Source organism: Balaenoptera ricei, chromosome 19, assembly GCF_028023285.1.
Source record: "Balaenoptera ricei isolate mBalRic1 chromosome 19, mBalRic1.hap2, whole genome shotgun sequence".
Lineage (NCBI taxonomy): Eukaryota > Metazoa > Chordata > Mammalia > Artiodactyla > Balaenopteridae > Balaenoptera > Balaenoptera ricei.
Genome location: NC_082657.1, coordinates 6975902 through 6989148, shown reverse-complemented (window position 1 = coordinate 6989148; position 13247 = coordinate 6975902). Strand labels below are relative to the sequence as shown.

The following is a 13247-nucleotide window of genomic DNA, read 5'->3' as shown; positions in this document are numbered from 1 at the left end:
CAGAATTCCCAAATATCTGTATTTGGGCCGGATGCCCAGGTGTCTGGGTCCCCGGGAGTGGTCATGACTGGGACAGAGGGCAGGAGTTAAGAGCTGGATCCTGAGGCGGATGTGAGCTGGATCAGCTGAGGCCCGGTCCTCCATCTCCTCATGTCATCTGGGTGTCTTCCCTGCCCCCACCCCGGTCTCTTCCTCTTTTGCCGGCAGTGAGCCCAACCTCCTGGTCCGGGCCTGTAACCAGCTGGGCCAGTTCCTGCAGCACCGGGAGACCAACCTGCGCTACCTGGCCCTGGAGAGCATGTGCACGCTGGCCAGCTCCGAGTTCTCCCACGAGGCGGTCAAGACCCACATTGACACCGTCATCAACGCCCTCAAGGTGTGACCTTTGGGAGCCTGCCCCCGGCCACACTGACCTGGCCTGTGTCTCCTCTGCTCCCTCAGAGAGGCTCGGGGGGTCAGAGGCCCTGGGGTGGCCGGGCCATGCCAGGAGGGAGCCTAGAACACACCCTGCCTGCTCTCCTCCCTCAGACGGAGCGGGACGTCAGCGTGCGACAGCGGGCGGCCGACCTCCTCTATGCCATGTGCGACCGGAGCAACGCCAAGCAGATTGTGTCAGAGATGCTGCGGTACCTGGAGACGGCCGACTACGCCATCCGCGAAGAGATCGTGAGTCCTGGCAGGGGCAGGACGCCCAGACTCCTGGGTCTCCAGATCGGGCTGCGCTGAGCCCAGATGGGGTGAGTCCACACCCCGCCTCCCCGCCGTGGGCACACTCGCACGCCCGACCTCCCTCCTGGCTGGCAGGTCCTGAAGGTGGCCATCCTGGCGGAGAAGTACGCCGTGGATTACAGCTGGTACGTGGACACCATCCTCAACCTCATCCGCATCGCGGGCGACTACGTGAGCGAGGAGGTGTGGTACCGCGTGCTACAGATTGTCACCAACCGTGACGACGTCCAGGGCTACGCTGCCAAGACCGTCTTCGAGGTCAGCGCCCCCGTCTCACCCCCACAGAGGGGCAAGGCAGAGCAAGGACAGCTGGGGCGGTGGGCCAGACGGCCCGGGCCTCCATGCTGCTTCCTCCTCCTCAGAGGGGCCTTGGCCTCCTGGGGCCTCCACGGGCTCATATGTATGAGGGTCAGCAGGGCGTGGGGTGCCTAGCGTGTAGCCCCCCGTCCCCAGGTCCCGGCAGTTCCTCACTCCCTCTGCCCCAGCAAAGAGGGCCCATTCTGCCCCGTTTTACTCCCTGTGTGAGCTCCGGCCAGTCACTTAACTGCTCTGTGCCTCACTTTCCCCATCTATAAACCCACGCACAGCAGAGTCACGAGGCTTCTGCAGTTAATAGGAGTCGAGGGCTCAGCGCTGCGCCTGGCACATGCTGAGCGCTCCTGAGTCAGGATGGTGCCACTCACCGCTGTCCCCGCCCCCCAGGCACTCCAGGCCCCCGCCTGCCATGAGAACATGGTGAAAGTTGGCGGCTACATCCTTGGGGAGTTTGGGAACCTGATTGCTGGGGACCCTCGCTCCAGGTGAGGGGGTGAACGCACACCCTGGGGTCCGCCTGCGATCCCGGGAAAGGTCCCTCTGAGGGAGGCGGCACCTCTCGTGGGGGCTTCTGGGAGAGGGTGGTGGAGCTGGCCACCTGCTGACGCGCACCCCCGGCTCCGCCCCCTGCAGCCCCCCGGTGCAGTTCTCCCTGCTGCACTCCAAGTTCCACCTGTGCAGCGTGGCCACACGGGCCCTGCTGCTGTCCACCTACATCAAGTTCATCAACCTCTTCCCGGAGACCAAGGCCACCATCCAGGGTGTCCTGCGGGCCGGCTCCCAGCTGCGTAACGCCGATGTGGAGCTGCAGCAGCGCGCCGTCGAGTACCTCACCCTTAGCTCGGTGGCCAGCACGGACGTTCTGGTCAGAGCCCCAGCCCCCACGCGCCCCTCCTCTGCACCTCTGTCCCCTCCTCCTCCCCGGGACGCCCGTCCCTGACCTGCTCCTGCCCCCCCAACCCCCCCACCCCGACCCCGCAGGCCACGGTGCTGGAGGAGATGCCACCCTTCCCCGAGCGCGAGTCGTCCATCCTGGCCAAGCTGAAACGCAAGAAAGGGCCGGGGGCCGGCAGTGCCCTGGATGACGGCCGGAGGGAGCCCAGCAGCCATGACATCAATGGGGGCGTGGAGCCCACCCCCAGCACCGTGGTGAGTCCCGTGGGGCTGGGCTGCGGGGGCGGGGCCCCGCCACGCCGTCCTCTCTTCTCACCTGTGCCTGCATTCCCTGCAGTCCACGCCCTCACCCTCCGCCGACCTCCTGGGGCTGCGGGCAGCCCCTCCCCCAGCGGCACCCCCAGCTCCCTCGGGTGCGGGCAACCTCCTGGTGGACGTATTCTCCGATGGCCCGGCCGCCCAGCCTAGCCTGGGGCCCACCCCCGAGGAGGCCTTCCTCAGGTACCGCCCGCCTTGGGCCCAGGGCTGCCCCCTTTCCATCTGCCCTCTCCCAACTCCCCCCTCCCTCCCTGTCCCTGAGCCTCTGTCCGCCCTGGCTGCCGCCTCCCCCGGCCTCCTGCCTCCCTCTGGGCCACTCTGGACTCTCGGCTGACCCTGGCCACCCTGTGTTGTCCTTTCCCATCACCATGTCTCAGCCTGCTCTTCCTTCTCTCCTTCCCTCCTCCCCCCTCCGTCTCTCTTCGCCCTCTTGCTGCCTCTCTGGGATTGGCTGCCTGCCACGCCTGTCTTCTCTTGTCTGCTCTGGGATTGGATGGCCCAGCGAGCTGGAGCCGCCTGCCCCTGAGAGCCCCATGGCTTTGCTGGCTGACCCAGCTCCAGCTGCTGAGTAAGGGGTGGCCTCAGGGGGTTGGGGGGCAGACTCCCGTGTCCCCAGGGAGGGTTAGGGGACTGGGAGCTCTCATCAAGCTCTCCTGATGAGCTGCAAGGAATTGGAAGGGAGTGAAAATCAGGGCCGTCTGATACAGGGTAGGGGGGTGCTGACGGTACCTGCCAGGGTCCTATTCCCACTAGAGGCAATTGCCAGTCTGATTCTGGGGCTCTTTGGGGAATCTGGGTATATGGATTCTGGGCTTCTGTTCCTTCAGGGCTTGCAATCTCCCACCACTAGCTCTGGGCCTTTACCTCTAGCCCCCCAAGCCCCTTCCCATCTCTCTCCTTTCCCACCTGCAGCCCAGGTCCTGAGGACATTGGCCCGCCCATCCCAGAAGCCGATGAGCTGCTGAATAAGTGAGTCGTGGGTGAGGTTGGGGAGGGCAGTGGGGACAAGTGGGAAGCACAGAGCAGGAGCCAGGCGGGCACCCGTCATCTTGAGCTCCCACCGCCCCCACCCAGGTTCGTGTGCAGGAACAACGGGGTCCTGTTTGAGAACCAGCTGCTGCAGATTGGAGTCAAGTCAGAGTTCCGGCAGAACTTGGGTGCGTCCAGGGGGCGATGGGGTGAAGTCTCGGGGAGATCTTGGCTTCGGGAGGGCGTGGAAGGAACTCAGATGGAGCCCTACCTCTCCTCATCCTCCACAGGCCGCATGTATCTCTTCTATGGCAACAAGACTTCAGTGCAGTTCCAGAACTTCTCTCCCACCGTGGTCCACCCTGGAGACCTCCAGACTCATATCCTGTCGGCCTGGCTCAGCCCCCTGGCTCCAGCCCCGCCCCTCCAGGTCCACCTTCCTGGCCGCTGGGAAGGAGATGGACCCAGGTCCAGACCCCTGTTTGGCCCTCTTACTTGGAAGCCTGAGCCCATGGTACTTCTCTGAGATTTAGTGTCATCTGTAAGATGGGGTGGGCCTCTTTAACAGGACGGGAGATGACAGTGACAGGTGATAGGGATGCAGGAGGTGTTACTTCTGGAATCACAGCTGCTCTGGGCCTCAGTTGGTCCCTGTCAGGCCCCTCCCGTGTCCTGACCTCGTCCTCCATCGGGCTCCACACCCATGATCCCAGTGCCTCCTGCCCCTGAAAGCCAGGCCTGGGGGTCTTGTTGCCAACCACGGCCTTCTCCTGTGTGACCTGGGCCAGTCACTTGGCCTCTCTGAGCCTTGCTATCCCTTCTGTGAAGTGTAGATCCTCCTCCTCCTTTTCACAGGCTTGTTTTGAAGATCAGTTTGGTTCGAAGACCCTGGAAGGGTGGCTGGCATAAAGGAACTGCTTGAGCAGTGTCGTCAGTCCCCTGTCCCCCTTCTCTGGGCCTCAGTTTGCACAACTTGGAAATTAGAGCGGTTAGACCCCAAAACCTGATGACCTTTTCAGTTCTTTGGTTCATTCAACATTTCCAGAGGCCTCCTGTAGGCTCAGCTCTGTGCTGGGCAGGGCCCGGGGGAGAGAGACATAAGACCCCGTCCTTGCCAATGGGTTGTTGACACAAAGGTAGATGGTGACAACACTAACTGCTACCATTTTGGTGAACCTACCTTGTGCCACACACACTGACAAGTACTTGTGCTGGATGAGAGCACTTGTGCTGGATGAGGCTAAGAGAGGTTAAGTGACTTGCCCATAGTCACCGAGGTGCTAAGAGCTGGGATTCAAACCCAGGTCAGCCTTCAGAGCCACGGTGTGACCTGTACCGTAATGGAGGTGGCTGAGCCCACTATGGAAGGCTAGAGGAGGCACCTAGGTCAGAGGTTTGGCTTAGGAAGGACTTTGGAGCTAGGCCATGTACGATGAGCCCTGGACGGCAGCGCCGGGTCCCTGAAGGGCCGGCAGGCTGGGGTTCCAGGAAAGTTCTGAACCATCAGGTGATGATGGTCAAGTCCCTTCCCCATCACCACCCCCCCCCACCACGGGTCGCTCCTGTTTCTGGCTTCCTTGACCACGAGCGGGCACAGCTGGCCGTGCAGACCAAGCGGGTGGCCTCGCAGGTGGACGGTGGGGCGCAGGTACAGCAGGTGCTCAACATCGAGTGTCTGCGGGACTTCCTGACGCCCCCGCTCCTGTCCGTGCGCTTCCGGTGAGTCAGGAGGCGGGGCGCTGCCGGGTGGGCGGGGATTCCGGGGCGAGGGTGTGGTCTGACAGAGCCCTCCCTCCTCTCCCGCCAGGTACGGGGGCGCCCCCCAATCCCTCACCCTGAAGCTCCCGGTGACCATCAACAAGTTCTTCCAGCCGACGGAGATGGCGGCCCAGGACTTCTTCCAGCGTTGGAAGCAGCTGAGCCTGTGAGCCGCGGGGGGGCGGAGCCAAAGCAGCCCTCAGGGTGGGCGGGGCTGGGGCTTCCAGATCCCTGACTTGAACCTTTCCCGGCCCCCAGCCCCCAACAGGAGGCGCAGAAAATCTTCAAAGCCAACCACCCCATGGACGCGGAAGTCACTAAGGCCAAGGTGAGAGACAGGCTAGACAGGAGAGGCACCGGGGCTAGTTTCCCAGCCCTGCCTCTCTCTCCAACTCTGGGATTTGGGGAGCAGTGGCTGCTCAACTTCTGAGCCTCTGTTTTCCCATCTGTAAAGTGGGGCCAATTTCCACTCCAAAGGGTTTGGGGGAACTGGTGTGCCACTGTCTGGGAGTTAACAGAGATCGGGCACCCTCTGACGGCTACCCCCCTTCCTCCTCAGCTCCTGGGGTTTGGCTCTGCTCTCCTGGACAATGTGGACCCCAACCCAGAGAACTTCGTGGGGGCTGGAATCATCCAGACTAAAGCCCTGCAGGTGGGCTGTCTGCTCCGGCTGGAGCCCAATGCCCAGGCTCAGGTGAGTGGTGGTCTGCGAGGCTCCCTGCTTTGTGTGCATTCTCTGCACCCGGCCCCCTCCTGCCTCACTGTGTTCTTTTAATCACGTGCCTCTGCTCTGTGTCCCTGTCTCCTCCCTCTCCTGTCTCCCTCCTGTCTCTCCATCCTCTGGTCTTCCTCTCCCTTTTCCTCCCTGATTTTCATCTCTCCATATCCCTTCCACCCTTTGTGGCCTCTTTTTTATCTTCCATCCTTTACCTCTGTCTCCCCTGTCCCTTCTATCACCTTTCTGATCCCTTGATCCTTTTTCTCTCCTCTCATCATTTATCTGCCCTGTATCCCCCGGGCTCGCCATCCTCTGTGCCTCCTCCCTGAGTCCCCGTGTCCCCCCAGATGTACCGGCTGACCCTGCGCACCAGCAAGGAGCCTGTCTCCCGTCACCTGTGTGAGCTGCTGGCCCAGCAGTTCTGAGCCCTGGACTCTGCCCCCGGGGATGTGGCCGGCACTGGGCAGCCGCCAGGACTGAGGCAGCCGTGGTGGATGGGGCAGCGAGGGGACCTCCGCTGGTGACAGGGAAGACCCCGGGGTCGAGGGGTGCCTAGGACCTTTCTCCAGCCTTTTGTATTTTTATTTTTGTTCATCTGCTGCTGTTTACATTCTGGGGGGTAAGGGGGAGCCCCCTCCCTCCCTTTCCCCCCCAAAGCACAGAGGGGAGAGGGGCCAGGGAAGTGGGAACCTCCTCCCCTCCCACCCCACCCTGTCGTAGCCCCTCCTGCCCCCTCCCTGTCCAGGGGCTGTGTATTATTGTGAGCGAATAAACAGAGAGACGCTAACAGCCCCATGTCCTTGTCTGTCTCTGGCGCTCACGCCCAGTGGTCAGAGGAGTGGGGTGAGGGCATGCAGAGTGTGGGTGGCTAGGCCCCGCAGCCCATGCGTGGGGCTCTGAGCAGACAGCAGCAGCAGCAACCGCCGTGGCCCCAACTGCAGGGCCACCAGTCGCCATCCTGTGCCTGGCTCCTCAGCCCCCAACACCAGGTAGCAGGCTCTCGGTACCTGGGCCCGATGGACCACCTCCTCCGCCTTCTCCTCTGGCTGCCCCGGCTCTGAAGGAAGGACAGGGAGGGCCGAGGTGACCAGTGGGGCCTGGACAACTAGGATGCCGACCTCCGGGAGCCACCCCCGATCCTGGGCCTAAGTTTGACTCCTGACAGAGGAGAGCCTTACAGCTCCAGCCAGCTGTCAGGACCTGAGAAGATCACGGACTTTCTCCCCCTCTTCCCACCCAGCCTCAGTCCCCCACTTTCCTGGGGACACTGCGTGTGCAGCCCTAGGTAATCTGCTTAGCAATACAGATCATAAACACGCAGGAGATGTTTCCCAGGTGCCGGGCACTGGGCTCCAGGGAAGACCTCCCGTAACCCTGCTGAGGGCCCTGCCCCACTTACAGGTGGGAGGCAGGTTGGGAGGTGGAGTCGCATAGCTAGGAAGGGACAGTCATCTGCCCCTTCCAGGTGGAGCTTTTTACCATTTTGTTACATTCATCAGAGTCTTCGCTAGTGTGGTAGTGTCACTCTAGGTCCCTTCCTTTGTCTCTCTGGGCCTTACAGGTCGTATATGACAACTTTTCCTTCCGGACCTGGGCTCTGTGGAATCTACCACCCCTCCTCCACCCAAGACTATCGGCAAAGCGTGTACTTGCAGCACTAGAGCAGGAGTGTGTGGATGTGGGAGCCAGGCTTGCCTGGCTGAATCGTGGCTCTGCTGCTTATTAGCTGAGCCTGTTTCCTCATCCATAATATGGGAATGATGACATAACAGGAGATAGCCCTCACCTATGAGGATGAAGTGAGTCAGTACACAGAAAAGCACTTTGCAGGACATGAGGCCTCAGTGTTAACTATTAGGATTAGCCAGGAGGTCCTGAAACCTGCAGATTGGGACCTCCCTGCCCCTCCCTTGCCTTCCTGTCAGTGTGCACTGCCCAGTCCTCACAGACAGCCACGCCCACTTCACAGCTGGCTTCTCCTACCAGTTTCCCCACCACCACCTTGTGAGAGCTGGGACTCAGTGTCCCAGCCTGTGCAAACGGGGCGCTGTGCCCGCCGCTGACCTGGTGCAAAGTGCGTGGCGGTGACCAGGGTGTAGAAGGAGCGGAAGAGGCGCCGACGCTGCTCAGAAGACGGTTCTGAAGGGGGAAGAGGGACAGGGTAACAGAGAGCCCCTCCCCAGCCCACGCCCCTCCCGGCCCCGCCCTCCTCTCAGTCACCTTTATCCCCCGAGGGCTCCACCGTGAAGAGGCAACGTTTCAGTTCCAGGTGGAGGAGCAGCAGCCTGTGGGAAAAGAGGTGTCACGGCCAGAAAAGAGGGGATGAGGACCCCCAACCCACTCCCCCGTCTGAGCCCTACCCGAGGATGTCCGTGTGCAGGGGGAAGCCCGCGGGCAGCGCTCGGGATCCCAGCGGCAGGCAGGCCCGCAGCGGGTCCAGCAGTGGCTGCCACCAGCGCTCCAGAAGCTGCAGGGGGCGTGGTCAGCGAGAGAGGCGGGGCCGGTGGGTGAGGTCGGGGGGATACCAAGAGAAGGCGGTTTGGCTAGAGCAGGGGAGGAGACCACAAGGGCAGAGGGCAGAGGGGACCGTGGAAGGGGCGAGGCCTGGAAGGATGCTGTAAGAGGGAAAGAGGGGCCGAGCTGGGGGGACGGTGATAGGAGCACAGTCCGAAGGGGGCGGGGCCTAAGGGGCGGGGGCGGGGCCAAGGGCGAGTCAAGCGTAAAGAGCGCACTCGCGGGTCAGGGTGCTCAGAGAAGGGCCGGGGCTCGCGGGTAGCAGGTGAAATAGGGGAAGAGCGGGACGTAGCCCAGATTCACCTGTGCATCCAGCTGGCTGAGGGGAGGGCGCGGCCCGCAGAGCAGACACAGCTCCAAGCCCGGCAGGAGCGTCAGGGTCAGAAGCCGGTGCGGCACCTGAGGCAGCCCGCAGGGTGGGCTGGCCGGAGCTCCTCCCCTTCTCATCGCAAGCCCCGCCTCCTCCAGACAGCCTCCAGGTCCCACCCCTTGCGCGCTCCTCCCCGCCCCCACCTTCCCCCTGCCCGCCCCATCCACTCACTCACCGTGGGACTCCCGTGAGGCAGGTACACCGGGTAGTCGCGAGCGGCCTGCGGCGGCAGGGATCCCACCAGCCAGGGGAGCAGCACGGCTTCCGGCATCCCCAGTCGCCACCAGCTCTCTGTCGCTGCCACCACCCGGCCCGACACGACCAGGCTGACGAAGGCCGTGCCCGCAGCCTCCGCGAACCCAGAGAGGGCTTCCTGGGTAAGGGAGGCAGGCCGGCTGCGAGTCAGGAGACCTGAGCAGGGCCGACAGTGACTTCCCAGGTGCGTAAGGGGTGGGAAGAGACGGCCATACAATTCAAAGCTTGCCTGGTGGCCATGCTCATGTGTCTCACCCTCCCTGGGCCTGAGTTCCTTCATCTTCACATGCAGGTACCATCCGAAGTCACAGTGTGAAATTAAACAGGTAGGGTGATTGCTACATAGCCTGACACGTCCTACTGAAGCTAATACTTGTAACAGCAGCAGCTATGGTTTATCGCGTTGTATTATATGCCAGGTAGTCGCAATCTACAACCTACTGAAGCTCAGAGAGGTCAAGTCACCTGCCAAGAGTCACAATGCTGGGAGGCAAGCCATGCCAGATGAATCCAGAGCAATATTTAAGGAAGGGGAGATAGAGATCCCCGAGGCAGAAGGAACAGGATGTGCCAGGGCAGGGAAGCTGGGAAGTTGTGCGGATTTGCGAGACTCATGAGGCAGCTGGGAGAGGGTGGACTGTGGAGTTAGTAGAGATTAGGGCGAGCAGGCTGGCGGGCTCAGATTCCTCAGGTCCTCAACACCAGGCTGAGGGGCTGAGACCTTGTCCTGGGGGTGATGGAAAGCCACGGGAGGGCCGTGACCAGGGGAGGGGCAGGGGCAGCTCTCAGTGTAGAAAGATCCTTCCGGGGTCAAAGGGAGGGGGGGTGTTGGACTAGAAGCCAAAAGGATAGGAAGAGGTTGACGCAATGGTCCAAGGGTAAGAGGATGCGGACTGAGCCAGGGCCAGAGGGACAGTTCTAAGAGTTTACAAGGCATTCCCAATACCTGCAGCAGGGACCCCTCTGGAGGAACCACACAGTCCACACACTGGGTCAGGTCCCCGATGAGCTCTGAGTCCCCAAGGAAGCTGTCGATGAGGCGGTAACTGGCCTAGCAGAGGGAAAATGAAGAAGCCTAGGACCCAGGTGGTACCCAGATCTGCTGCCTCCTCCTCAGAAAACTGGCCCTACTGGGCCTTGCTGAGGGGTGTCATACAACCAAGCTGCCCCCTGAACCCACTGGGTTAGGCTGCCCCAGGGGCTTCTGGGAACTATAGTTCCCAAATATCAGTAACCAGGTATCCTAACTTCCCATCCTCACGTCCTGCAGCCTCACCCTCAGCTCCTTCTTCAGTCTCTCTACGTTGCGGATATTGGTCAGCTCTTCAAGTCCCACAAGAAGAACCTAGAAGAACCATATAGACGAGCAGGGGACCTGGATAACTGGTTATAAGACAGGAGGGGCTGGGACTCAGACTCCTGTGTCTGCAGGAGGAGGAAACTGGGGATCTGGACTCCTTAGTCCAAGGCAGGAGGGACTGAGCTCCAGGATTTCTGGGTCCTGAGGGAGAAGGATGCTGAGAGTTCAGACTCCTGGGATTGGAAAAGAGGGTTGGGGAGTCTCACCATGGCCCCAAACACCATCTGGAGTAGTCTCTCCAGCCTCAGCTCCGAGGTGCCCTCCTCAGATGACAGAACAATGAGGGTGATGCTGTGAGAAAGGAAGGTGAGAAGGAAGAATGAGTCCAGGCCAAGGAAACAAGGCAGGGAGGAGAGTAGGGTCTGCCCTTGATCCTGGATGCCAGCTACATCCATGCCCGAGCACAACCCGCTTTTCATTCAGAGAAACTCAGGGATCAGAGAGGGTAACTGACTTGTCAAAGATCCCACAGCCAGGTAAACAGCTGACGTTGGAGACCTGGATGGCCTCGGGGTCATCTTCAACAGGGGCTATCACCCTGGCCCTGCCCCCAAGCTACCCTTGGAGACCTGTCGTGGAAGCTCTTCCACACCACGGTTGTGTCCTCCGTCTTCGCAGAGCTCAGCTGCACCTCGAGATTCTGCCCAAACATGTGGACGCCATTGAGGGAGCCGATGACAGAGAATGGGAGCTGGGGAAAGATTGGGGACTTTAGACAGGAGCCCCCAAATCCCGTCCTCTATGGGAACAAATGACTCAGGTCCCCAACCCCCTCCTCTCTCTAGATCTCCTGGCCCCTCCTCTTCGGGGAACCAGGATCACTGGTCAATTGCACCCTTGACCCTCCAAACCCAATTCTGAAACTTCCCCAGCCCCTACTCCCTTGAAGACCCAGAGTCCAAGCATCTAAACCCCTTCTATTTCGGAGATCCAGGCGCCCGGGGCCCCACCTGTTGGCGGGCAGGGGCGCCGCCACGGCTGCTCCTGCAAAACAGAGGGACCCCGCTGGATGCCGCGAGGCACAGCAGATGTACGGTGCCTTCGGTCCCCTCCTCCCCCATTTGGAACCCCCGCTTCCCAGTCCCTTCGTGGGGACAGTCAATGGCCGCCTTGGAGCATGCCGGTAGTCACACTAAGTCAGGCTGCGGTCCGAAGCCGACAGAGGGCGAGATGGGGAGCTGACTGGAAGAGGAATGGATTCTCGCCTTCTTCATCCAACTCAAACCCCCATCAACTCCTATTCCAGCACCTCCCCCAAGCCCCGTTACGCTCTCTTCCGCCCCAGCCGGAAGTCACAATACCCCTAACAAAGATGGCGGCTAATTGTACTTGCGAAGCTTCCTAGTCGCTCCTTGAAGCGGTTTGACTCTATTTAACTAAGAGAATTAAGAGCCCGACTTGAAGGTAGTGACTGCGCCAAGGCGTTGCCTAGTAACCATCACGTAAACTAGTACGTTTCACATTCTAAATTGAGAAAGAGTCGTGCCACACTCAAAGATGGCGACGGTGCCGAGGTGTTGCCTAGCAACCGCTTTGGCTTGGCTTTCCGTTTTGTAGTGGCAAACACTATGCCACGCTCAACGATGGCGACAGCGCCTAGGCGTTGCCTAGCAACCGCCATTCAGTCCTAGTTCCCTTCTAAAGCTGGAAACAGCTGTGCCCCTCTCAAAGATGGCCGCATGACGAATCCCGAGCACTTCCTTAGAGCAAAATCTCTCCCCTCACCCTCGAGGATGGTTTGGTCCGGCGAGCGTTGCCTAGTAACACACAAATGGCATGGTTGTTTTTGCTGTTAGAAAAAGAAAGATGAAATCCTTTATTTTCCAGAATCGGAAAATAATATTATTTGTAATGAATTTATACATGATAGTGTATTGTGCAGAATGTGAAAATACTCCTCCCAAAATCCTTTCCCTAAAATAAAAGCTTTACCGTTTAACAGAATATTCACGTTTTCACAAGTATGATTATTGTGTTAATGTTGTTTTCAAACTTTATTTTTCTCATGAAACCGTATAAGTACACTTCGTCTTTTTTAAATGTCGTATTCTAACCTATATTATGGATGTAACAAAATAGATTTAGCCTATCCTATGCTGACATGCGTTAGGGTCTCACCTCTGTGTGTTTAAAGTGATGAAGTAAATCTTCATTAAGTTATCAATTTAGTCAGCTAGATCTTTTCTCTTTTTTTTTAACATCTTTATTGGAGTATAATTGCTTTACAATGTTGTGTTAGTTTCTGCTGTATAACGAAGTGCATCAGCTACATGCATAGCTACATCCCCATATCCCCTCCCTCTTGCGCCTCCCTCCCACCCTCCTTATCCCACCCCTCTAGGTGGTCGCGAAGCACCGAGCTGATCTCCCTGTACTATGCAGCTGCTTCCCACTAGCTATCTATTTTACATTTGGTAGTGTATATATGTCAGTGTTACTCTGTCACTTCATCCCAGCTTACCCTTCCCCCTCCCCGTATCCTCAAATCCATTCTCTACATCCGTGTCTTTATTCCTGTCCTGCCCCTAGGTTCAACAGAACCATTTAGATTCCATATATATGTGTTAGCATACCGTATTTGTTTTTCTCTTTCTGACTTACTTCACTCTGCATGACAGTCCATCCACCTCACTACAAATAACTCAATTTCGTTTCTTTTTATGGCTGAGTAATATTCCATTGTATAAATGTGCCACATCTTCTTTATCCATTCGTCTGTCGATGGACACTTAGGTTGCTTCCATGTTCTGGTTATTGTAAATAGTGCTGCAATGAACATTGTGGCACATGACTCTTTTTGAATTATGGTTTTCTAGATCTTTTCTCTTTTGTGAGAACAGTTGCCCTCATTTATCCAAATATATTTACAAAATATATAGTAATATTAAAAAACATTTGTTTCTTTTATGTTTTATTTATTTTTTATAAATTTATTTATTTATGGCTGTGTTGGGTCTTCGTTGCTGTGCGCGGGCTTTCTCTAGTTGTGGTGAGCGGGGGCCTCGTTGCGGTGTGCGGGCTTCTCATTGTTGTGGCTTCTCTTGTTG

General features: G+C 58.7%; 2 protein-coding genes across 8 annotated transcripts in view; one reads left to right on the top strand and one right to left on the bottom strand.

Moving 5' to 3' along the window:
- Window positions 1–6488, top strand: part of AP2A1 (adaptor related protein complex 2 subunit alpha 1) — a 37236-nt gene extending 30748 nt beyond the window's left edge. The window contains exons 9-24 of one of the 3 annotated variants that reach the window (XM_059905102.1): window positions 208–376; window positions 529–666; window positions 805–987; window positions 1432–1529; window positions 1678–1909; window positions 2026–2193; window positions 2276–2439; window positions 2759–2824; window positions 3169–3225; window positions 3331–3413; window positions 3516–3616; window positions 4823–4944; window positions 5033–5149; window positions 5242–5311; window positions 5543–5677; window positions 6049–6488. In XM_059905102.1, coding sequence (XP_059761085.1) covers window positions 208–376; window positions 529–666; window positions 805–987; window positions 1432–1529; window positions 1678–1909; window positions 2026–2193; window positions 2276–2439; window positions 2759–2824; window positions 3169–3225; window positions 3331–3413; window positions 3516–3616; window positions 4823–4944; window positions 5033–5149; window positions 5242–5311; window positions 5543–5677; window positions 6049–6126 — 1981 coding nt within the window. In that variant the 3' untranslated portion in view covers window positions 6127–6488. Of the gene's footprint in view, window positions 1–207; window positions 377–528; window positions 667–804; window positions 988–1431; window positions 1530–1677; window positions 1910–2025; window positions 2194–2275; window positions 2440–2758; window positions 2825–3168; window positions 3226–3330; window positions 3414–3515; window positions 4039–4822; window positions 4945–5032; window positions 5150–5241; window positions 5312–5542; window positions 5678–6048 lie in introns of those variants that run through there. The other 2 variants (XM_059905103.1, XM_059905101.1) reach the window with 2 other exon arrangements.
- Window positions 6262–11624, bottom strand: FUZ (fuzzy planar cell polarity protein). 5 transcript variants are annotated; one of them, XM_059905108.1, is made up of 12 exons: window positions 11530–11624; window positions 10770–10891; window positions 10407–10491; window positions 10117–10185; window positions 9787–9891; window positions 9070–9120; window positions 8761–8958; window positions 8519–8614; window positions 8062–8168; window positions 7922–7986; window positions 7766–7840; window positions 6262–6758 (listed from the first exon to the last, which is right to left on the bottom strand). In XM_059905108.1, exons 2-12 carry the CDS (start codon window positions 10850–10852, stop codon window positions 6532–6534), a joined length of 1161 nt encoding a protein of 386 aa, XP_059761091.1. In that variant the 5' UTR covers window positions 10853–10891; window positions 11530–11624; the 3' UTR covers window positions 6262–6531. The 5 variants fall into 5 exon arrangements, with proteins under 5 accessions (XP_059761091.1, XP_059761090.1, XP_059761087.1 ...); XM_059905107.1 differs by having other exon boundaries at window positions 11502–11613; XM_059905104.1 differs by lacking the exon at window positions 11530–11624 and adding an exon at window positions 11151–11458.
- Window positions 11625–13247: the final 1623 nt, after the last annotated feature.

What these genes read in the sequence shown, in the direction of transcription:
- FUZ (XM_059905104.1), bottom strand. Translation starts at nt 11,261, where the DNA reads ATGGGGGAGGAGGGGACCGAAGGCACCGTACATCTGCTGTGCCTCGCG. An exon ending in TGCCTCACGGGAGTCCCACG is followed by an intron (nt 8,615 to 8,760) that starts GTGAGTGAGTGG and finishes GGGCTGCCTCAG; the next exon opens with GTGCCGCACCGGCTTCTGAC. An exon ending in CTGCACACGGACATCCTCGG is followed by an intron (nt 7,987 to 8,061) that starts GTAGGGCTCAGA and finishes CTTTTCCCACAG; the next exon opens with GCTGCTGCTCCTCCACCTGG.